The sequence below is a fragment of the Quercus suber genome, unplaced genomic scaffold (genome assembly GCF_002906115.3).
Source record: "Quercus suber isolate HL8 unplaced genomic scaffold, Cork oak 2.0 scaffold_13, whole genome shotgun sequence".
Classification (NCBI taxonomy): domain Eukaryota; kingdom Viridiplantae; phylum Streptophyta; class Magnoliopsida; order Fagales; family Fagaceae; genus Quercus; species Quercus suber.
The window spans coordinates 2,307,878-2,329,960 of record NW_027069478.1 but is presented as its reverse complement, the minus strand read 5'-3'; the positions used below and the strand labels follow the sequence as shown (position 1 = coordinate 2,329,960).

Below are 22,083 nucleotides of genomic sequence, written 5' to 3'. Positions count from 1 at the left end.
TCACATCAGCAATTTGTAAAAATATTGTAAAATTGTTTATGGTTATAACATTACTCCTCTAAATTTTTCTCTTAAAAATCTATTGTAGGGTTAGGATTTGTGGCCTAAGCCTAAAACAATGAATTTGTAGAGAATGGGTGAAAGAGCTCGACTGACTATGGAATTGACAACAGTTAATCACAACTTCCAAGTATAAACCAGCATGAAGTTACACATAAAAAATGGAATCAATTGGTGTCTGAAGAGGCATATCATTGATTATGTAATGGTTACAGTTCTTAGAGCTACAGTAAAGTTTTCTTTTCTTTCCTATTGCCTTTTTTTTTTTCTCAGGAGCCTCCTTCCTTTATATATCCTCTTTTTCCATCATCTCCATCGTCCACTTGTACTTCATCTGTGAGCCTATTTGAGTATATGTCACGTCAAGTATCTCCTTTAGCTCTGTGTGAGTGGCGGTAGGTGAGGTTACACTGTTTAGGGGTCTTCTCCACTTAAATGCGGCTAGAAAAGTTGCTACAGAGCCTTAAATACGATGGTAGCAGCTTTTCCTTTAGATATTTCTTCATGATTATCGTCTCCAAGTATACTCAGACCTTATTTTGATCAGGAAGAGTGCTCGGAAGATCACTCTGACCTTTTATACGTTCAATTGATCCATACTATTCGCGTCCGAGGAATAAAATCTCCTCGGATAGACGGCGGTCTCCTCGGACGGCAACCATCTTTCTTTCTGAGGATCCTTCTTCCAGATGAGCCTTGCTTTCTCATCTCCTTCTCTTCGGACGCACAGTAATCTTCACATGGGGGTCTAGGCCCACTATGTTAGATTGGGCCTTTTCCACCCACATCTATACTTTTATAGTTCTATATCTATATTTATCTATATTTAGGCTTCCACTTAAGTTGCAGATTCTAAGTTTTAGATATCCCAAAATATTTCCTTCTTGCTCACTTATCGGTTTTTAATTATGGTAAACAAATTTTTAAAATAAAAGTTCACAATTTAAAAACTTCTTACTAAACTCACGTTCGCAACAATTTACTGTATGGCCACGGTTTGCAGCCCAAGCCCAACATGTATTGGATTGTGGGTTACTGAGCTCAGCATAATAAATTTGTAGATAGTGAGTCCAAGAACTAGGCCTTAGTGAATCTAACAACGGCTAGGAAGTGTTTGAAAGACAATCATGCAAGAACAAAGTACGTAAGATTGAGTGAACGTATTGCCGAGGAGGCAAATGTTTGTATAGATCAATGAAACTAATTACAAGTGTAGTTCTAGTTGCTACAATGTTCTTTCTCTATTTTTTCCCATCTCCCCCACTTTCAGGGATTTTTCACATTATATACCTCTTTCCTGGTGATCCTGGCCCTCCACTTGTCAATCATCCAACCCACTACTCGAGTACCCGTCCCATCAAACACCCTTTCTGGTTCTCTATGAGTTGCGGTGATCAAGGTGACACTATTCAGGAGTCCTCTCCACATAAATGCGGTCAGAAAAATAGCTGCAGTGCATTTAATGCGGCGGTGACAGCTTTTCTTCAGATCTTCCTAAATTCCTGTTGTTCTTTGTAGGCGTATGATGTCCATATTTATTGCTGGAGTTTCCCAGAAGATCACCTTGATCGTGGGGATGCTAATATGGGTTGCGTTCTTTATATCCAAGGAGGTGCTACTCCTTGGATCACCTTCCATTTGTTCTTGACCTGTAAAACTTTCAAATTGGAGTCCCCTAGGATTATTTGTCCCTTCTCGGACCATCCTATGTCCTCAGATCGAGTCCAAGGCCCAATATATGATTTTGGGCCTTTATCCCTACATTTATAATCTCCTCATCTCTTATCATTTTTTTTTTAATTTTAAACAAATACACTATTTTATTTATTTATTTATATATTTTTGCTTCTTTTACATTTTCTTTTATTTTGAATAAAAAATCTTTAGGCATTCAGTGAACTTAGTACATGGAAAAGATGAATGAATGAAAAATTATTATACTAAAACAAAAATAAAAAGTCTCATCACACATGCAAAACGCTTGTAATGAGGCTAATTTTAGTTATGTTTCTTATACCATATGCTAATTTTGTTAAATATGCTGATTGTGTTTTCACATTTCTTACCCGCTCTAGTTTAAATCATATTTTGTTTATCTCGTACACAATATGTAATTATCACAACTCATATTTAAGCTCTTTATGAATATTTGAGAATTGTTTATTTATGATTCAAAAAGTTAAAAGTTAAATTATTCAAAATAAAGATAAATACAAAACTAGCTAATAATCACTTTCCAATCTATCACTTAAGTATAAGTAAGCTGTTTCTCAAAAAAAAAAAAGAAAAAAGAAAAAAGAAAAAAGAAGAGCTGTGCTACAGGTGTCAGGTTTTTAGTGGGTAGCTACTATCAACTATATTGCTCTACTATCTACTTCAAAGTGTTGTTTAGTAGTGAGACTTTTAGGGGACGTGGACCAATGAAAGGGATTGGGGTGATGACGTGGCGTGGTGTGAGTGGAGGGTGATGGGTTTTGGACATTTTGGTGGTGGGTAAGTGACCAAGACTAATCCGAATCACAAGCAGCCGAAAAGACCAAAAGGCAAAATTGGAAAGGGATGGCCAAGTAGGCATGAGAGATCTGCAACGTGTGTATCAGAGATTTTGAGGCCAGTTTTAGTGCAGAGAGAATTTGTGAACTGACGGAATTGACCTCAAGAAAGAGTGTGAAGCTATTGCTTTGGGTACCATAGAAAGAAATTGCACGTGAAGGAGTGTGTAGTGCCGGCACGTAAACTTAGGAATGTGAGGAGGAGTTTTGTCCAGCGAAGTTGGTGTTGGTTCATGGTTGTGTGTGTCTGGTGGAGGACAAAGCTGTCTTTGTGTTTTTATTTTTTAGGCTGCGTTTATTTTGGTTGAAAACCATTTTTGAAAATGCTTTTCTGTAATTTCGGGTGTTTGGTTGCCATGAAAAATCAATTTTTCGGAAATCCTTTTTACTTGACCGTGAGTCAAGGGTGAAAATGATTTCTGTTTTTATTTTCACCTCAAATAACCATTTCTGGAAAACAGAGAAGAGAGCACAAAGAGAGAGACCCAGCGAGTCAGAGAGAGAGAGAGCACGAACCGCCACTCCAAGCCCAGAGGCCATCGCCGGCGACCTTTGACCCACGAACCCACCAGTCGCACCGCGCTGGCGAGACCAAGCGAGTCACACCGCGCCGCACCGATCGAACCCAGTGGCTTGACTACAACGATCTGACCGGATTTGATGATTTTTTTTCTTTGGTTTTGTTTCTTTTGTGGCTTTTGATTGCTGGAGTTTGCTGCCGTGGGTTGAAATGGAGTTTCGGTGGTGTGTGGTGTTGGGATTTGGCTGTGATTTTGAAATTTTTTGTAATAAAATTTGTTTGGATGCTGAGAAAATATGTGAGAAAATGTGAAAAATGTGTAGGAAAATAGCATTTTCATAATAGAACCAAACACATGAAAATATTTTCTACAACAATTTTCATAATGCAACCAAACACTTGAAAATCTTTTTATTTCCCGAAAATAGCATTTCCGGAAAATAGCCTATTTTTCGAAAAATATTTTACGACAACCAAACACAGCCTTAATGTCAGAAATGGTTTGGGCTTTTGTGAATGATGAAGGGCCCATTTAGTAGAAGAGCTTAAGTAATTTTGTTTGAATTTTTTTGAAATATGTGTAGGTGAAAAAATATGTAAAAATACGTATAATATTATTTAAAATCTGAAAACATGTTGCTAAGATGTTCTACCAAACAGCCAAAGAGTCTGATTCTTCTGTCTCTAAACTAGAACCATAGGACATGAGTTGACAACTTGGACTTAACTATCAACTACATCAACCCGCATTGGGAAACAAAGGCTTTTTATTTATTTATTTATTTATTATTATTAGACTGAAATCATTAAAATAATAATGATAAAAATTCAAAAATACCCACTGAATTTTAGGTCATAAATTCACAATCAACCAGCCCTTGTTGTTTTAAATTTTTAATTATTACTTATTAAGAGTCAAACTTTGAGAAATAAGTCAAATAACCAAAGAATGAGTTTGACAAAAAAAAAATGTTATGACCTACTGAACACATTATTCATTTTAATGAATTTTTTTATTTTTTTATTTTTTTTATGAATATGAAATAATTCTTCTTAGAGTAAAGCTTAATAAAAATTATTATAAGATTCATTTAATTTGTTTTTCCTTTCTATTTTTCTTACATTAGTGGTGAGTGGTCATGAATGGGTTTACCCATGGCCAAACTCAAGGTTGGCCACCTTAAACCACCATAATCCTTGACACCTCCATCCATTCCTCTTGCAAAAATCTCTTCCCCTAAAAACTCCAATTTTCTTTCACATTCTTTCATTTTCTTCACAACCAAATAAGCAATACCACAAGTACCTTGTCTTCGCAAACTAGTACCTGTTTTTTATTTTTATTTTTTTTGAACTGCTAACTAGCATCTTGTCTTTGCCAACTGCTTCCTGAACCAGCTTAAATTCTTTATCTACAGTAAACTTCCATAAGATGGCTTGAGCATTTATCCAAAAATAACCCAAATAGAAAACCATTCCAAAAGCATCAAAACCAAATTTCGAATAAAATTCAAGTAAAAAAATATTCTAAGAACCAGTTCCAGCACTCCACATAGCATACACTTCGTAATCAGAAATCAGAATTAATTAACCAAATTGTTAAGGTATTTCTCAAAATTCAAAATTAAGCAATAGATGCTAAATTATAAATTGAATTTGGGGAACAAGGTAAAAAATAGCATCTTCATTTGAACAAAGTGAATTAGCAAAACAAGCTCAAATAGAACCACCCCAATAGGGAGGAAGGCTGGATACAAGCATCAAAATTTTAGTTCTTATTCTCATCAACAACATCGAGCTCTCAGCTTCTGAAATTAAAATTTAATTCCTAATCATTTACAGTCATCACAAACATTGGAGCCCTATCATGCAGTGCAGTGCACAATCTCTTTTCGCACTCTCTACTATTCCTCTCGAAGAGCTCCACCATTGAACCCATCCTTTTCTCATTGTCCTCCATTTTAGAAAAGAACATGGGCATGATCGTCCTAAAGCCAACTCTGTCTGATTACTCTCTGCAATTTTAGGATCAGAATATTGTAAGTAATATAGAGATAGATAGTAAAAACATTTAAAGCAAATATTAAATGGCATCAGGTTATTGAAATGCACACGCTTGGCAGGCTGCCTGAAGAGGGTGTTTATCATGCAACTTACTAGTTATTACCAGGAGAAAATCCCTTTAGTACAATTATTTCAAAAGCCATATACACCTTGATGTGATATGCAGGTTCCACGGTAGCATTTACACAGAACAGCATGAGTCACGTGATACATCTGATACTCAATAACATATACATCTTGATGTCTGGGTGTGTTAGAATGAACTTCCCAGGAGCTGCAAAATCATTACATTCCCAAATGAAAAGACTTACATAGCAAAGTTCAAGTCTAGAATGCAAACAAAGAAAGTTTATTATTTGTTACATCCATCAACAAAGAAGATTCATTAATCAAAAGTCGTCAATTTGTTCTAAGATATGCTCATACAGTAATGACAGAGCCAATTGTTCTAATTGGAATGTTCTATCACTGTGTCTCCAAAAGTAAAATTTGAGGGGAAGAGCTAGAAAAGAATAGGCTTAACTGAATTTGTACCGTGCAAACAATACATACCAACATATTCTTCCCAGGTTGCAACACCTAATCTAGAGTTGGTTTATGACTATCTTACACTGTATAAAACCCAAAAATCTAAATGAAAGAGAAGGCATTCAATAAGTTACTGTAATTTCAAGTTATTCTGGATCAATAATTACTTCATGTAACAATCAGCAGGTGAATTCATCATACTAACCATGAAACATACCTGGGATCAGGGGTCATATAGTTCCAATCAAAACTACGCATTCAATGTTGGAGGACCCTCCATCCAACAACATACCTGCATTATTAGAAAGTATTTAAGATAAATTTACACAAAGTCTTATATCTGAGAATCAAACAATTTAAACAAAATCGGAAAAATCGGATCAGTTCAATTAAAATCTTCTTACGGGTGATCAATAACAGCAAATTATTATCCTGCATATGTGAAGCATGCATCTGGTTTATCCAGGGTATGGGTGGAGGGATTAACCTCTATCCAGCTACACCCTGCCATCTTCTTCAACCCCATGGATCTCATTTCATCACGGACCTTATTAGCATCTTCCCATCTATCAGAACTAGCAAATGAGTTTGACAATAAAGCAAAAGTCCCGATACTCACACCTCTTGTATCAAGAAGACATTGTCTGATCCGTTCAAACATCTTCTCATTCCAATGAACTCTGCAAGCGTTAAGCAAAGCTCCCCAAATTGGTCCATCAGCATCCACAGGCATCTGCCTAATAAAATCCTCTGCTTCCTCCAAGAGCCCAGCACGTCCATACATATCTACCATGCAAGCATAATGCTGTACTTGGGGCATAATACCGTATACATTTTTCATTGCTTCAAAGATCATCAAGCCTCTATCTACAAGGCCTGCATGGCTGCAGGCTGATAGTAAGCCAATGAAAGTTACATCATCTGGAGGAACCCCATGAACTAGCATGAGCGAGAAGAGCTGCAATGCATGCATGCCATGGCCATTCATGGCCATGCCACTAATAATGGTACTCCATGATATGATATCCTTGCGCAGAAGCTTGTTAAAAATGTGAATTGCCATACCTGCAGTCCCACATTTAACATACATGTTGATTAAGGCATTTCCCACATTACCCTCCACTGGAAGATCACTTCGCGTTTCAATGTAGGAGTGCACCCATTGACCCAAACTCAATGCACCAATCGAAGAACATGCCGACAATACATTGACAATAGTGGCCTCATTAGGTTGAGCTTCTCCTCCTTCCACCATTTCCTGGAAAACCCTCACTGCCTCTTCACTAAATCCTCTTTGTGCATAACCACCCACCATTGTAGTCCAAGAAACCACATCTCTCTTAGGCATATTCACAAACAAGTACTTCGCACTTCCCAAAGACCCACATCTCACATAAAAATCAAGTACTACATTATCCAAAATAATATTACTTTCATCCAAATTCCTCAAACTATATCCATGAATGGCTTTGCCGAGCTTGAGAGCTCTTAGGCTAGAACAAGCAGACAAAACACTAACAAGAGTAGTAGAATTAGGCTTTACGTTCATGAAACAAAACTTAACAATAGCTTCCTCCTCAAAACCACACTTAGAAAGCCCTGAAATGATCGAAGTCCATGAAACAACATCCGGGAAAGATATAGAGTCAAAAATCCGGCAGGCAGATATGATATCATTTGCAACCACGTAGAAATGAAGCAAGGAGTTCTGGATGAAGATATCAGAATAGTAACCAGATTTTATGACATGTGCATGGATTTCAAGGCCTTTTTGGTGTGCATGCAATAAGGTGGATGCCTTGAGTGCGTGGGTGAATGTGTAATGATTGTGGGAAGTTGGGTGGTGGAGCATTTGGTTGTAGACGACAAGGGCATTTTGTGGGGTGGGGGAGTTCGTGAGAACTCCCAGTAAAGCATTTAACAAATGGGGTTTTGAATTTTTGAGGATTTGAGCATGGATTTGATTTAGTTGTTTAGAGGTCAAGGTGGGTATGAGAGGTTTTACTAGCATGCTATGTTTTGTGCCTTATTGGTATCAATCTAACATACATACAGGTCATATAAAGGAATACTGTCTGATTTATGTGTATATACATATATAACCTTATAATGCTTCGTTGGCTATATAAGGAGATAAGTAGGTGGCACCTAGCAACTTGGTACTTGGTCAATCTTCTTGAAGTTCTTCAGTGCATCATCTTGATAGTTCAACTTTTAAGTTTTAACCTGCAACAAAGTAGTGAAATAAATTCAATTTCATTCATATCAATACAAATATAAACCCACACCCGAGGTTTGCATCACACCATCTAGTTTAATATCAAAACTACAAATCACTCTCTTTCCCAAAACAAAATCTTTTAAGAAGACAAAAGCATAATATCAATAACTTATCACAAATATAAGTATAACATCGACAAGCCACTATATCATTAAAATGCATGTACAACATATGAGGCATGTAACTAATGTTTAAGACTTTATAATGTAAAGAACAAGTTTTCACAACTTATAGTGTTAACTGTTAAGAGGAAAATACCCACAAGAATTTCATACTCCAGCACACAAAATCTCAACTTTCACAAGCACCAACGTTTGAAAGTTGGAAAAAAACTAAAACCCAAGCAACTTTCACATGTATTTGACATTAAGGAATTTAAGATGGTATCTAAGATAAATAATTCATAAATTTCAGCAATTATAAAGAGAATCATATACAATTCACATAAGAAAACACCTATATATTAATTTCCCATCAGATTTAGAATGACATGAAAAACACAAACAAAAATCAATGAGCTTGTAATAAATCACTAACTTTTAAAATTTCAAAAGCAAACAAAAGGAACCCATACAGAGGGGAAACCCCGCATACTAAAACAACAATAAATTAGCAAACCACCCCACGCCTATTTTTATAATAACTTCAAAGTTTCTAACAGACATTTTCACAAACATCTTCTGTGCACTCCAAAAATTAACATTAAAATTAAAATGAAAGCCAAACCCAAGCAATGAATTGTTTTAATATTGTCACCAGTGGTGGTGAAGCAGGTGAGAAGCACCGCCAGCCATGGTGGAGTTGGTGCAAGCGTAAGCTCAGCCATAGCTGGATTTGGGCTAGAGAGAACGAGAAATCAGAGAGAACCATAAGATAGAAGAAGGCCACAACGGCAAGCGTCGCCAGTGGTGGTGGTGTGGGACTCGGTGGCATGGAGATTCAACCATGGGTGTCTCACAGAAAGGTACGGTGGAAGAGAGAGTTAGAAATTTGGTGAAGGGGACGTTGAAAGAGAAGAACAGGAAAGAGAGAGCTTTTATGTGGGTTTTAATTGTGTAATAGGTGTATTAAATTTAAATTTAATAGCTTACGTGGCATTTCTGAATTGACTGGCATAAATGGGGTCATTTACTCCCCTTCCGGACTTAAGTTATTCACATTTTTTTATTATAAGAAAAAAATTATTTATTTTACACAATTTTTAATTAAAATATTAATTTTTTTTAATTGTTTATCTTTTTTCATATCCAATTTATCATTATCTACTCTCTATAGATAAAGAAAAATAAAAAATTAAATGCAAAATAAATAATATGAGTATAAATTTACATGCTTAGATTGTATTTGATATTGGCTTAAAAAATCAATTTTTTTTGCTATTTAGTTTATTTTTGCTATTATTCAGCTTATTTTTTGTATTATTCATGAGACCTACTAAATTATTTTAGCTACTTTTGAGTTTTATTTACAGTATTTTTAGTAAAAAGTTTTATATTTCAGCTAAATAAGCTGTGGGGTCTGAGAACTTGGCAACCTCGGCCCACTTTACATCCAGCCTAAGGACCATGCCGAGGAGGAAGGAACGTTCGAGGATGAATGGTGAAAGTTTGAGTTGCTAGGAACCTTGCCAAGGATGACCCTGCCCTCGGCCAACCGAGACCAACACTAAACGGAGGAGCAAGTCCAGGATAAGATGTCACCTTCATACTAAATGCGCTCACCTAACTCCCTGGCCGCACTAATGGAAATGTGACCTCTGGATAGGATAGCCTTGGTTGCTGCAACTCACATGAGTGCTGGTAAAGCGGCTGATGGGATGGGCGGTCAGAAGGGAAGGGCATGGATGATCAACAAGTGGAAGAGAGAGATTGTGAAAAAAAGGGCTATATAAGGGGAAGAAATAGATCAGCTAAGGGGGTTCTTTTCCATGGACGATCCTCTGGGAGAGAGGGGACACCACTGTCAAGCTCCTCGGACCGGTTCCGAGGGCACACCTTGGAGGGTAATCTTAGTCTGCCAGCCTTCGATGGACGTGAATGCCACATTGGGTGTTGTCCGCTTGCTAGGGCCTAGTTCTTAAATCTGCTCTCTACAAATTCATTGTACTGGGTTAACTGGGCTTGAGTTCACTCTCTCAATAGTAGAAGTGCTCAAACCCGGTCTCTACAATTGGCACCGTCTGTGGGAAGAACTAGTGCGTTAGCAAGCGCAACGGTCAATGATTCCCCCGTTGGGGGCTTGCGCGAGGTTAGGCAGTTTTTCGTCACCACCGATGACACCGATCTCGAATCCCATCAAAAAAAGAAAAGAAAAGAAGGAACAACAAACAATGACGTGTTTGCACAAGAAATAATCATTGCAGAAAAGCAGAAGATTCAAGAAAAAGAAAAGGGAACAAACATTGCAGCATTTTATTAAACAGAAAATAAATACATAATACAAATAGAGGCTCAGATAGGCTTGTTTTAAAGCTAATTCTATAAACAGAGGCCCATACGGGCCTGTTCTAAAGCTAACCCTAGAAGGGAGGGCTAAGGCAGGCTTGTTTTAAGGCTACCAACAACCCCCAGGCCGGTGCGGATGGTGCCGGCACGAAGAGAGGAGCAGATGCAAAAGCGCCTGATGGCCCCTCCCCATGATGTTCCCTTGATGCTCTCCCAGCCCCATGGTGATTAACCATTGGAGGTGCAACACCCGGGCACCGAACATGACGTAATCTTACGAGCCTCCACCGGTAGGTAGGCCAGGCGCGAGTCATTGCCAGCTTGAAGGGTAGGCATGGACGCGCACCGGAGAAAGGCGTTATGTACTTCATGGACCTCCCTCCTGATTGCCATGCACGACATCATCAGGATGATGCCTAAACCTTGTCGCGCTGGAAGTTTGACACGAACTACAACCGCAACAACTCTCAATCGAAGGAGGAGGACCTTTGGCATGCGTGCCCTCACCCTCATCCAAAGCCATCTCATTCCTCCAAACTCTGACCACCAATCCTCAGCTGCTTGGAAGGTCGGCGAGCTTCATCTTCCTCTTGGGAGGAATGAGATCTCCCCTTGTCGACAGGGTCTTTGCCCTTGGAAGGCCTCTTCCTTTTCAGGTCGGTGGACTCGAGCCGAGGGTCCGAGATTGTCGGAGTAGAGGACGACTTGGCCTGCACAGGCAAAGGCTTAAGTGGGGGAGAAGGAAGCTTGGGTGCGGGTAGAGGAGGCTTAGGCTGTGACTCCCTCGGCACGTCCTTCCTTGGCTTGCCCTCAAGCAAGTTAAACAGATTGATTCGGGGTTGCCTCTTAGAACCCATTTCGGCCCGAATGCCAGCCCTTGGAGGCAGGAGATCGGCTTCAAACAAATGGGGATCCCCCAAATCACCAGAAGGATCCTCGGACAGATAGGCTTGGTCGAATGCACCAAATTCATCCTCGGACGAACCTAGATCAACTACTTCTCCCTCCTTTTCCAAACTCTCTCCCTCGACCTCCGCAGCTTGATAGGACGAGGAAGAACTAGCCAACGGGACGCCCTCTGGAATGGAAGATCCTTCAGAAAATGAAAATCCTTGCTCCACCACAGTGATTTGTCGAAGCCGAGGATCTCGAGCCCTGATCACGTACTTCGGGGTCGGGAATGACTTCTGGGTCGGATCGTACCCGAAGATCTTGTGAGTGGCCCTAACTTGATTGTCGCCCTCGTTCACAAAAATCTCCGCTCTGAGAACAACTTCCAAATCTGCCTTGTTGACTAAGTTAAAATGACGTTCGAAGGCGTGCGGATCTGCAGAAAGAAAAACGAGCTCTTGTCATCAACCAAACAAAACAGATTTAAAAAAAGAGGGGCTAGTCCCTCTCTTACTCCGAGTATCCTACCTGGCTCTCCCTCTATCATCGGGCAATGTAGACCATCATGCCATTCCCCTGACACAATGAGAAAATCTTGATTTAACCCCTTACTGGACTCAGGGTGGCACTGGATAAGCCGAATCGTATCGTCCCTCGTTTTCATGTAGTACAACTTGCCCTTCAGGAGTTGGAGGTTATAGCACCAGTTCACGTCATGGTGGGTTAACCTCAACCTCATTTTCTCATTCAGGGCGTCTACGCACCCTGGTATCCTAAACACATTGACGGCACACTAGGTGGGAGCTAACCGAAAATGCTTGAGGTAGCCGCTCGTCACGGGGCCCATAGGGATTCTCATACCCCCTTCTAAGAAGGCGATTATGGGAATCACAACCTCGCCCTCTTCCCTTCTAATATACCAGTCCCCTTCCTCGCAATACCTCATGCCCACGTTACTGGGTATCTTATAATCGGCGATAAACTTCTCCATCGCCTCTTCAGACTTAACTAATTTCTTAAATCTACCCATCCCTAGCAACGACTAAAAGACTCAAGAAAGAACGAAGGAAGGAAAGGAATCAGAAAAGAAGTTTGAGCTAGAGAGAAGGACTTATAGAAATGAGGAAAAGCCCCTCGGACAGGCCTTTTATGTTGGAAAGGGACGCTGATTGGGTTGGAGGTTTGATCGGATTCAGGGTATGTGTGCCAGAGTTCTTAAATACAAAAATATGGAGGCAAAGCGGTTCAAACAAGTATTTATATCCTTAATTAAAGATAACCGGGCAGAGTTTCCCGCCCATAAAGGCAGGAAATCCCCACCGACTGATTACCATTATACCACTGGTCGTGGAAAGCATACAGCCGCCAGAATTTGGTGCGGGTGCGCACCGTATATCGAGGCACCAGAAACGCTTATTGGGTAGGCCAAAAGACTCCAATGCTAATGTAGGTTGAGGGACTATTGTGGGGCCTGAGAACTTGGCAACCTCGGCCCACTTTACATCCGGCCTAAGGACCATGCCGAGGAGGAAGGAACGTCTAAGGGTGAAGGGTGAAAGTCTGAGTTGCTAGGAACCCTGTCGAGGATGACCCTGCCCTCAGTTAACCGAGACCAACACTAAGCGGAGGAGCAAGTCCAGGATAAGCTATCATCTCCACACTAAATGCGCTCACCTAACCCCCTGGCCGCGCTAATGGAGATGTGACCTCTGGACAGGGCAGCCTTAGTTGCTGCAACTCACATGAGTGCTGGTAAAGCGGCTGATCGGACGGGCGGTCAGAAGGGAAGGGCATGGATGATTAACAAGTGGAAGAGAGAGATTGTGAAAAAAGGGCTAAATAAGGGGAAGAAACAGATCAGCTAAGGCGGTTCTTTTCCCTGGACGATCCCCTGGGAGAGAGGGAGACCACTGTCAAGCTCCTCGGACCGGTTCCGAGGGCACACCTTGGAAGGTAATCTTGGTCTGCCAGCCTTCGATGGAGGTGAATGCCACATTGGGCGTTGTCCGCTTGCTAGGGCCTAGTTCTTGAACCTGCTCTCTACAAATTCATTGTACTGGGCTAACTAGACTTGAGTCCACTCTCTCAACAGTAGAAATGCTCAAACCCGGTCCCTACATAAGCTGTTCACAACTTTGTATGACATTATGTGAGTAAATTTTGGGCTTGATTATCTAATATGTTGTCATTTTTATATTATACAAGCACTTATGTGTCATGTTCCTTCATTCTATTTTTTCTAGATTGAAATCCTATAATATCTATCAAACAAAAAGCTCATATATTAGGTTACTTCTGTAATTGATAAATCTTTTTATTTTTGTTATTTTTATTAATATTATTTTTAGACTTTCTCTACTTTTTTAATTCCCTCAATTTGCCTCAACTAATTTTTCCTAATAGTGTATTAATCATTATTCTCCAAACATGACCAAACCATCTCCAACCTTGGTAAGAACTATGCACACTGAGAAGGAAGGGTGGGCTTGGATTCAAAACAACCAAGAGCACTAACAAAGCTCTACTTGCAAAATTGGCCCCGATGATTGCATCCAAGTGTGATAGTTTATGTATGAAAATTCTAAGATTGAAATACAAAGATCGGCATGACCCAGCAGAAGATCAGTGGCTTATTCTGCTTAATATGGCCTTCATAATTGATGAGATTTGGTACCAAAGGAACCTAGTGTTGAACCATTGTGCAAAAATCAACATAGAAGAATCATTTAAGCGGGTAAGACATAAGTTGATGAATATTTAGCCTTGTTCACAGAGGAAGACGCCTCTCCCAACTTAGCTCCTCCCCCAGCCAAATGGGAAGCTCCACCCTATCTTTGGATCAAGCTGAATGTCGATGCAGCTATCTCTAATTCATCTTTTGCAAAGCTGTAGTAGCTAGAGATAGTATGGGGGAGATCATTAAAATCTGGTCCAAAATCCATACCTTCAGCTCTCTAGTTGTAGTCGAAGCTTCTGCCATTCTCTAGGTTGCCCGACTCGCACATGAAAAAGATTGGAACCACATCATCATTGAGGGAGATGCCAAAAATTGTTTTGATCCTCTTTCCTTAGAGAATGTTATCCCCAACTGGTCCATTGTTAACATTATTAGCAGTATTTTAAGCCTTAAGTCTAGTTTCTTATGTTGTTTTTTTAGATGGGTTAAAAGGGACTGCAATATGGCTGCTCATGTAGCTACAAAGTTTTCCCTTAACACCAAAAATCTTTTTGCTTCAATGAAGACAATCCACTAGGAGCTCTCGCCTCCACCTGTAGGTAGATTGTCTTAGTTGTACTTTCTTTTATTCCTATGAACATTGTAGTTTATAATTAAAAAAAAAAAAACCATCTCAAATGACTCACTTGTCTTTTTTACTTGTATTGAATCCATTCATAATAGAGTGACTAAATTTTAGTTTAATTGTTAACCTTTTACAACCCTCCTCCTATTTTCAAGCTTAAAATCAACTATGAACAAATATAAAAAGGCAGATTTTTTTATTTTTTATTTTTAGGAATTCATATGAGAAATTATAAATTTAAACTGGGAAGGGGAGTCCACCTCTAATTGTCATAAACATTATTGGCATAATTGAATTTTTTTTTAAACTTTGAAATATATAGTAGTAATTTTTTTTTCTTTTTACTAAATAAAAATTTATAATGAGTTAAATTATATATCATCTATTTTTTACCAAAAGTCTATTCAATTATACAAGTTTTGATTTATTTATTTAAGTTTTGTTACTTTTACCTTTATTTCATTTAATTTAATAAGTGACTTCTTGTTCCAAGTTTGAACCCAAAGGTACACGTTTAGCAAAAAAAAAAACACGCACAAAAGGTACACCAAAACTTGTGTGTGCGTGTGACAAGGCTTATCGGTAGACACTGTGTAGCACATTAACATAGCAATGCTGCTGAGACTGAGACTGAGGCCAATCTCCATGTCCATGTCCTCCTCGCTCACTCTCTTTCACCTCACATTCCAAAGCTTCTCTCTCCAACGCCAAACTCAAATCAATCTAAAACCCTTCCTTCAATTCAGCCCCTCTAGACCCCTCTCTATATCTTCTTCTTTCTCTACTTCGGTGGCCCAAGTGCCGCTACGCTTTTCAAACAGCCTCGATGTCGATGATCATCATCTCTCTTGCTCCATGCCCAACACCAAGCCCCTCAGAGTCGCCGTCCTTGTCAGCGGCGGCGTCGACAGCAGCGTTGCTCTTCGCCTCCTCCACGCCGCTGGCCATTCCTGCACCGCTTTCTACCTCAAAATCTGGTTCCAAGTATGCCCATTTATACATATATGATCACGTTGGTTGTGAATTTTTTTTTTTTTTTAATTTTTTTGCAAAAATGGAGAAAGACCCATCACTCAAAATTGAATTGTGGTACTATACTGATGTGTGGTTTTGGTGTAGGAAGACTTTGAGAACTTCTGGTCAGAGTGCCCATGGGAAGAAGATTTGAAGTATGCTAAAGCTGTTTGTAATCAAGTAATTAACTTTACTTCTCTCTTTTCTAAGTTTTTTTTTTTTTGGTTGGAAGTTAGACTTAGTATTAAAGATGTACATGGCGTGCATAGAATGTGTTAGGAAGTAAGATAAAGTTTTACTCTTTCTGTTGTCTGCAAAGAATATGTTAGGAAGTAATATAAATTTTTAATCTTTCTGTTGTCCAATAAAGTTTCAGTACGATGAATTACATTTTTCTTTTAATATTTTTTATGTGGGAGAGGGGAGGTTGGAACCCTGGACATCTCTATTGAAAGCCACAGGAAATGCCATTCTATTGGTAATTACACGTGTGCTGGACCTAATTAGTCCATTGAGGATCCATAGCCAATTGTTAAATTTCGGGACTAAGGCATGGTTGTTGTTGAGGCAGTATTTATACACACACACCTAGTGGGTCGTGAACCCAGAACCTTACATCGATTTTGCTTTTACAAGGGAAGGAGGTGCCATTTGAGCTAGAGGCTAGATCACATGGGCATCTAATGATTTATATCTTGTCACAATTCTTTAATTTGTGTCCCATGGATTTTTTCCCCCCATTCCTCCCTTTGGACTTAGTCATAAATTGATACACTTCGAAGTTCATTTAATTTCTTAAATTTCTGTAGTCACATTTGCTAATCCAGCTATTACACTTGTTTGGGTGAATAGCACCCACCTGCATGATTTCAATGAAAGGCTTTTGCTCATGTTTCATAGATACAGCCTTTGATTTTATTGTGTGCTTTATGCTGAAGAGAGATCTTACAACTGATTTTTTTATTTTTTATTTTATTTTATTATTTTTTTTTTCAGGTTGATGTCCCATTGGAAGTTGTGCATTTGACAGATGAATATTGGAAGAATGTGGTAGGCATTACCTCTATGAGTGTATTTTCTTTGGATAATGTTTAATTAGCGCTCACTTCGCACTATACCTTCTGCTGTATTTCTAATGCTGCTAACTATATTTGTTAAACTTACACTGCTTGATGTTCTATCGTGTCTGTGAATTCAACTTAAATCATAATATTGTTGTTCAGTCTTCATCATTGCTTGCATTCCTGTTTAGTAACCAGAGGAAGTCCTGAAAGGCTTAGTTTGGCTATTTAAGTGTTCAGAATTAATGGCCATTATTTCAGGTGTCTTACATTATTGAGGAGTATCGATGTGGCCGTACTCCTAACCCGGATGTTCTTTGCAATACAAGAATAAAGTTTGGTATGCTGTCAACTTAATTAAAAAATACACCTTTTACCACTGCAAAGTTACATATGCTATGCTATTGTCTCTTAAGGGTATGTCATTTTCCAGGTGCATTCATGGATGCCATCAGCAGTATGAATTTTGACTATGTTGCTTCTGGACATTATGCAAAAATCGTTCACTCTTCCACAGATCAGATGGATAACCCTTCTGTTTTAGAACTTTCGAAAGACATGGTACCTTCATGAGATATTACTGAGTTCTATTATTCCCTGTCCTTTTTGGCTTTATTGCTGTTCTTCATATATTGAAGATGTGTCCGAAGAATTTTATCTTGTTAAATATGAGCTTTATTTATAATGCTTTCTCTTTTTCCTAACTGAGTAGATGCTTTAGATGGCTACTCATGCTTGTTTTTAGAATATATGCAATTTTTATGATCATTATACATGTCTAGGAGGTTTTAATGTTACTTTAAGATGAGAATGTTTACAGTCATGGAATTTTGAGTTTGCAAGTGGGTGGTTGTAATTCCTTTAATTCTTATATGAGGAAAGAAACACAGGACTGATTTAATTGGTTTTCTTTTGCAATTTGTACACAGATCTCAGTTTGAAAAGGAGCACCTTTTTTTAAAAAAAATTTCTCCAGCATATTGTCTGGTTTTAACACCTTCTAACTTTGAATTTTTAGGTCAAGGATCAAACATACTTCCTTTCGCATCTCTCGCAGGCTCAGCTCAAGCGACTAATGTTCCCACTTGGTTATATCTCAAAGGTTAGCTGGGACTAGTTTTACTGCAAGGCAGAACTTTACTTGAAAATTTTTTGTTTATCTATTTACATTCTGTTTCACATTATCTATTTACATTCTGCAACTGCTGAATATTTTTGAATGTTTGAAAACTTTAGATGGGAATCATAGATTTTAGTTGCGAAAGATGCCTGATATTGTATACGTATTATCCAACAGGATTGTTCTCACTCAAAGTGTTGATATGATTACAAAGTAAATTAGTTACACAGGTTCTCCAAACACTTAGCTTTTGTGGTGGGTGATGGTTCCCGTATTCGTTTTTGGCATGATAGGTGGGTTGGGGGTTTCTCTCTTAAAATGCTTTATCCTCAGTTATTTGCGTGTTCTAGCGACAAGGAAGCCTGTATTTCTGACTTGTTGGATCATCAGGAGGATGGGAGTAGTAGATGTTGGAATGTGAGATTTTATAGGAACTTTCATGAGAGGGAATTTGAGGCTGCCTTCTCTTTCCTAGAACTCATTCAGTCTCGGATCCCACGAGGTTCTGGGTGGGATAGACCCTTTTGGTGTCTTGGTAGTTGGGTTGTTTGGTTGGAAAGGAACCGGCGCTCTTTTGAGGATCTGGAGAGAACGCTTGATCAGCTACAAGCGCTCAGCCAAAATACTCTTTTTGAATGGGCTAAGTGCTGGGGTTATTCAAACTGTTCTTCTGCTGTGGAGTTCTTTTCTACCCTTAGTAGTGCCACTTAAGTTGTTCCTCTTATTCTGTTTTCTTTTGTTTTGTTTGCTGTTGTTTTGTGTTCACCATCATGAACACTTGTAATGGCTGTTTGCGTTTTTATTGTTGAATATAAGTCTTATTACTTATCAAAAAAAAAAAGAATATTTTGCCTTTATTCATAGTGTTTCTCATTGTTAATGGGAACTGAAACATCCATAATTGTGAACTTCTGAAAATTTTAGTTGCTGTAAATCCTCATATGGTTAATACAATCTCTCTTTTTCCACTAATTTCTCATTTGCCAAAGCAATTTATGGTCATTTTGTGTGGCTTTAATTGTCTCTTTGTAGAGCACTTGCATTTGTTTTTTTCTATTCTGATTCTCTTCTCTTTTTATCTTTGCCCAATTGCCTGCAGGAAGAAGTTCGCAAACTTGCTACAAGATTTGATTTACCTAACAAAGATAGAAAGGATTCACAAGGAATATGCTTCCTTGGGAAGGTCTGTCTATTAAGTAGCTCTTTCGGACAATTTATTTATTTTCAGTATTTATTCCTGTTCAAGAAATTATCTCCTGGTGCCAGCATGTGCAATTGCCTTTACTTTTTAACTTGAATTATATAGGAAAGTTAAGCAGATTGCTCTCAAGTCTCGATCATCTGCTGTTAGGTTTTGCTTGCTTTAAACCTTGTTCTTTGCTGGTGAAGGCTAATAGGAAAGAGTCAGAATAATATCTTTTTGCTAAGCTACAGAATAACATTTAATCATTATCTTTATCATGTGGGTCATGGATTTATTTTTATTGGCTATTTAAAAATTGTCATTTTGGTTTCTTATGATTGGTTTTATCACGAGGTTGTGAGTTGTGAATGGATTCAGCTTGAAACCTTTTGTCTCCCTTTTTTCTTTGCTACAGATAAAGTTCAGTGAATTTGTTGGTAGACATATTGGGGAGAGGGAAGGTGTAATATTGGAAGCTGAGACAGGAGATTTCCTTGGAAAACATCGAGGTTTTTGGTTCTACACAATTGGTCAACGCCAAGGTCTACGTCTCCCTGGAGGACCCTGGTATGCTCTCATCATTTAAACCTACCATCCTTTCTTCACTCCTTTTTTTGAATTGCTAAAATTCATCACCGTCTCCTTTACGGCTTCAACGGTTCTATATGCTTCTTAGTTATGTTTTGTTTTCTCTGATGTGCTCCTCTTGTACACTTCTTGTGTACTTGGGCAGAAGAACCCAGTGTTCATGTTTTTAATGAAGTCTCTTATCAAAGAATAATAAAAATGCCAGCATTTGTTTCTGGTATTGTCTCTTAAATTCTTTTTTATGTTCTGTTTAGTGGTACTAGCATACCAATCAATATTGAAGTGTTGTATATGTTAAAGAAGCAGAGTGGCTGTTATGACATTTCTTTCCCATTAACCATAGCTTTTATTGCTCCAGCAAGATATGTTTCTGTATAATTTGATGGTCTGAACACTGGCTTTTGTCAAATACTTGTCATGAACTTATGATACTTTATACACTGTCTATTGTCAAACACTTGTTATGAATTTATTCAATACGGCCGATCTTGTGTATCTCATGCAGGTATGTTGTTGAGAAGGACATTAAAAACAATGTAGTGTTTGTGTCAAGAAATTACTTCTCATTTGACAAAAGAAGACGCATATTTCGTGTTGGCTCCATAAAATGGCTTAGTGGGTTGCCTCCAAATCAGTTATGTCAGCTCCAGTGCAAGGTAGAAGTGTCCAATTCCTATTCCAGTGACTTTTCATAATTAAGTTCTGAAAATACCACAACTTTATTTCTGAGCTACCGCCCTGACAGAAAATGGCCCAAGCAGACATTATGCATAATTTACTAAGTGAATACTAGTCCTCTAAAGAATGCCCATCATGTACTAATAGGCATGCTATGAATCCGGTTATGTCATTTGAAATTCTCATGTTGAGTCCCATCCCGAGTCTATAATCCTAGTAACTCGAAGCTCATGTCTCAATAATTTTTTCAGGTCAGACATGGCCCTGGATTTTACAACTGCAGTTTAGAAATGGAACTTGGTCAAGATGGTGGTGAAGACATTGCAGTTGTCCACTTATCTGAAGATGATCAGGGCCTGGCAGCTGGGCAGTTTGCAGCCTTCTATCAGGGAAGAACCTGCTTGGGCTCTGGCATAATTTTGGAGTCCTGGGATGATCAAGGTTTTCCTGTGTGTGCAAAGGCGCTCGAAATTGCAAGAATGGAAGATAAATCAAAGCTTGGGAAACCAATTAAGATAAAAGTTAAACCAGAAACTCCTCTAGTGGAATCTAATGAGACTAATGGTCCAGAACTTTGTAGAGGACTACAAAATTCCCATGTTGTAGCCGCTAAACAGAGAAAACGGGCATCTAAGGAAGAATCAATCTCTAAATTCCCTGCGAATTGGCTGCAAAAGATTCTAGAGAAGTGGAGGCAGATCTTTTAGCTTTTGTGATCTTAAGGGCAGGAGAATTGACCACAGTGGAGGAGAAATCATACAAGTGATAGTTTGCATCCAGTATAAAATCTTGTGAATGGCTGGAACAATGCTTCAGTCTCTTATTTTATGTTTGGATGGAGGTGGTGGGGTCTAGTTCCAGCTATCTTCCCCCCTCTCCTCCTGACTCCCTCCATTCTAAACATATCCTTAGTGATTCTCATGTTGAGGTAGAAAGGTAACATGGAAGTTCATTAGGTAGTTCATTAGGTAGTTGAATCGTTCATTGGGTTGTAGCAACTATTTTACATAACATTCTTTGAGGCAATCATATATTCTTTTTCATGGGGTGGGTTGAATTTGCAACAATTAGCTGCAGATATTAATGTATCTATAATGTATGTTGTATTTAAAAATAGTTCTAAATCCCATTGACTATCTGAAAAGACTGAAATCTTTTTGAGCTTCAATGAACTTTGAACTTCTTCTATTGCATTGAGCTTCGAATCATACTGAGCATCATACAAGAGAGTACATTTTATGAACAGAATAACAAATTTAAAAATAAATTTAACACCATGCTTTTATCATTCCTTCAAATAGAATTTTAAATAGAGTGGCACTTAGCCATAAGATGGATTTTATCCACTTTTGGATAAATAAAAATGGACAAAACTTCAGAGCGTAAAATTTAAATACCTCCAAAACTTCAAGGTGTAAAAATGCACAACATTTTTTAGCCATTCTAAAAAGGGTATCAATTATGACTACTTAAAAAAAAATTCAATATTTTGGAAGCTTTTTTTTCTTAAAATTTTATATATTAATTTATGCTAACGTCCATTATTCACATGAGAGAGAGAGAGAGAGAGAGAGAGAGAGAGAGAGAGTCACATTACTAAACTCTGTAGTGACATAATTTCCCCTAGGAGCATTACTTCATTCACAAATTCTTATTTGGTCCACTTTGATCCATTCAGTCGACTTAGGCATTTTGGTTCACTTACTTAAGGAAAAGACAGAATACTTTTTATAAATATGAATTTATTAAAAAATATAAATTTCAAATTCGTTCCAAATTCTTTTTATAAATCTAAAT

The 22,083-nt window shown here is 38.4% G+C and overlaps 2 protein-coding genes across 4 annotated transcripts; one reads left to right on the top strand and one right to left on the bottom strand.

Annotated features, from left to right (window-relative positions):
* Positions 1 to 4,801: 4,801 nt before the first annotated feature.
* Positions 4,802 to 9,041, bottom strand: LOC112010318 (pentatricopeptide repeat-containing protein At1g08070, chloroplastic). 3 transcript variants are annotated; one of them, XM_024042657.2, is made up of 5 exons: positions 8,732 to 9,041; positions 6,129 to 7,950; positions 5,942 to 6,016; positions 5,290 to 5,470; positions 4,802 to 5,147 (listed from the first exon to the last, which is right to left on the bottom strand). In XM_024042657.2, the coding sequence occupies exon 2, from the start codon at positions 7,733 to 7,735 to the stop codon at positions 6,152 to 6,154; it is 1,584 nt and encodes a 527-aa protein (XP_023898425.2). In that variant the 5' UTR covers positions 7,736 to 7,950; positions 8,732 to 9,041; the 3' UTR covers positions 4,802 to 5,147; positions 5,290 to 5,470; positions 5,942 to 6,016; positions 6,129 to 6,151. The 3 variants fall into 3 exon arrangements, with proteins under 3 accessions (XP_023898425.2, XP_023898424.2, XP_065636115.1); XM_024042656.2 differs by having other exon boundaries at positions 8,762 to 9,041; XM_065780043.1 differs by having other exon boundaries at positions 5,346 to 5,470; positions 6,129 to 9,041.
* Positions 9,042 to 15,202: 6,161 nt separating this feature from the next.
* LOC112010338 (uncharacterized) lies at positions 15,203 to 21,430 on the top strand. The gene is made up of 10 exons (XM_024042683.2): positions 15,203 to 15,626; positions 15,762 to 15,836; positions 16,653 to 16,706; positions 16,979 to 17,057; positions 17,151 to 17,278; positions 17,736 to 17,819; positions 18,937 to 19,020; positions 19,436 to 19,587; positions 20,114 to 20,264; positions 20,538 to 21,430. Exons 1-10 carry the CDS (start codon positions 15,255 to 15,257, stop codon positions 20,991 to 20,993), a joined length of 1,635 nt encoding a protein of 544 aa, XP_023898451.2. The 5' UTR covers positions 15,203 to 15,254; the 3' UTR covers positions 20,994 to 21,430.
* The last annotated feature ends 653 nt before the right edge of the window (positions 21,431 to 22,083 follow it).

Coding starts and splice junctions, on each gene's coding strand:
- LOC112010338 (XM_024042683.2), top strand. CDS start 15,255: ATGCTGCTGAGACTGAGACTGAGGCCAATCTCCATGTCCATGTCCTCC. Junction 15,837..16,652: donor CTAAAGCTGTTTGTAATCAA/GTAATTAACTTT, acceptor TTTTTTTTTCAG/GTTGATGTCCCATTGGAAGT. Junction 17,058..17,150: donor CAATACAAGAATAAAGTTTG/GTATGCTGTCAA, acceptor GTCATTTTCCAG/GTGCATTCATGGATGCCATC.
- LOC112010318 (XM_065780043.1), bottom strand. CDS start 7,735: ATGCTAGTAAAACCTCTCATACCCACCTTGACCTCTAAACAACTAAAT.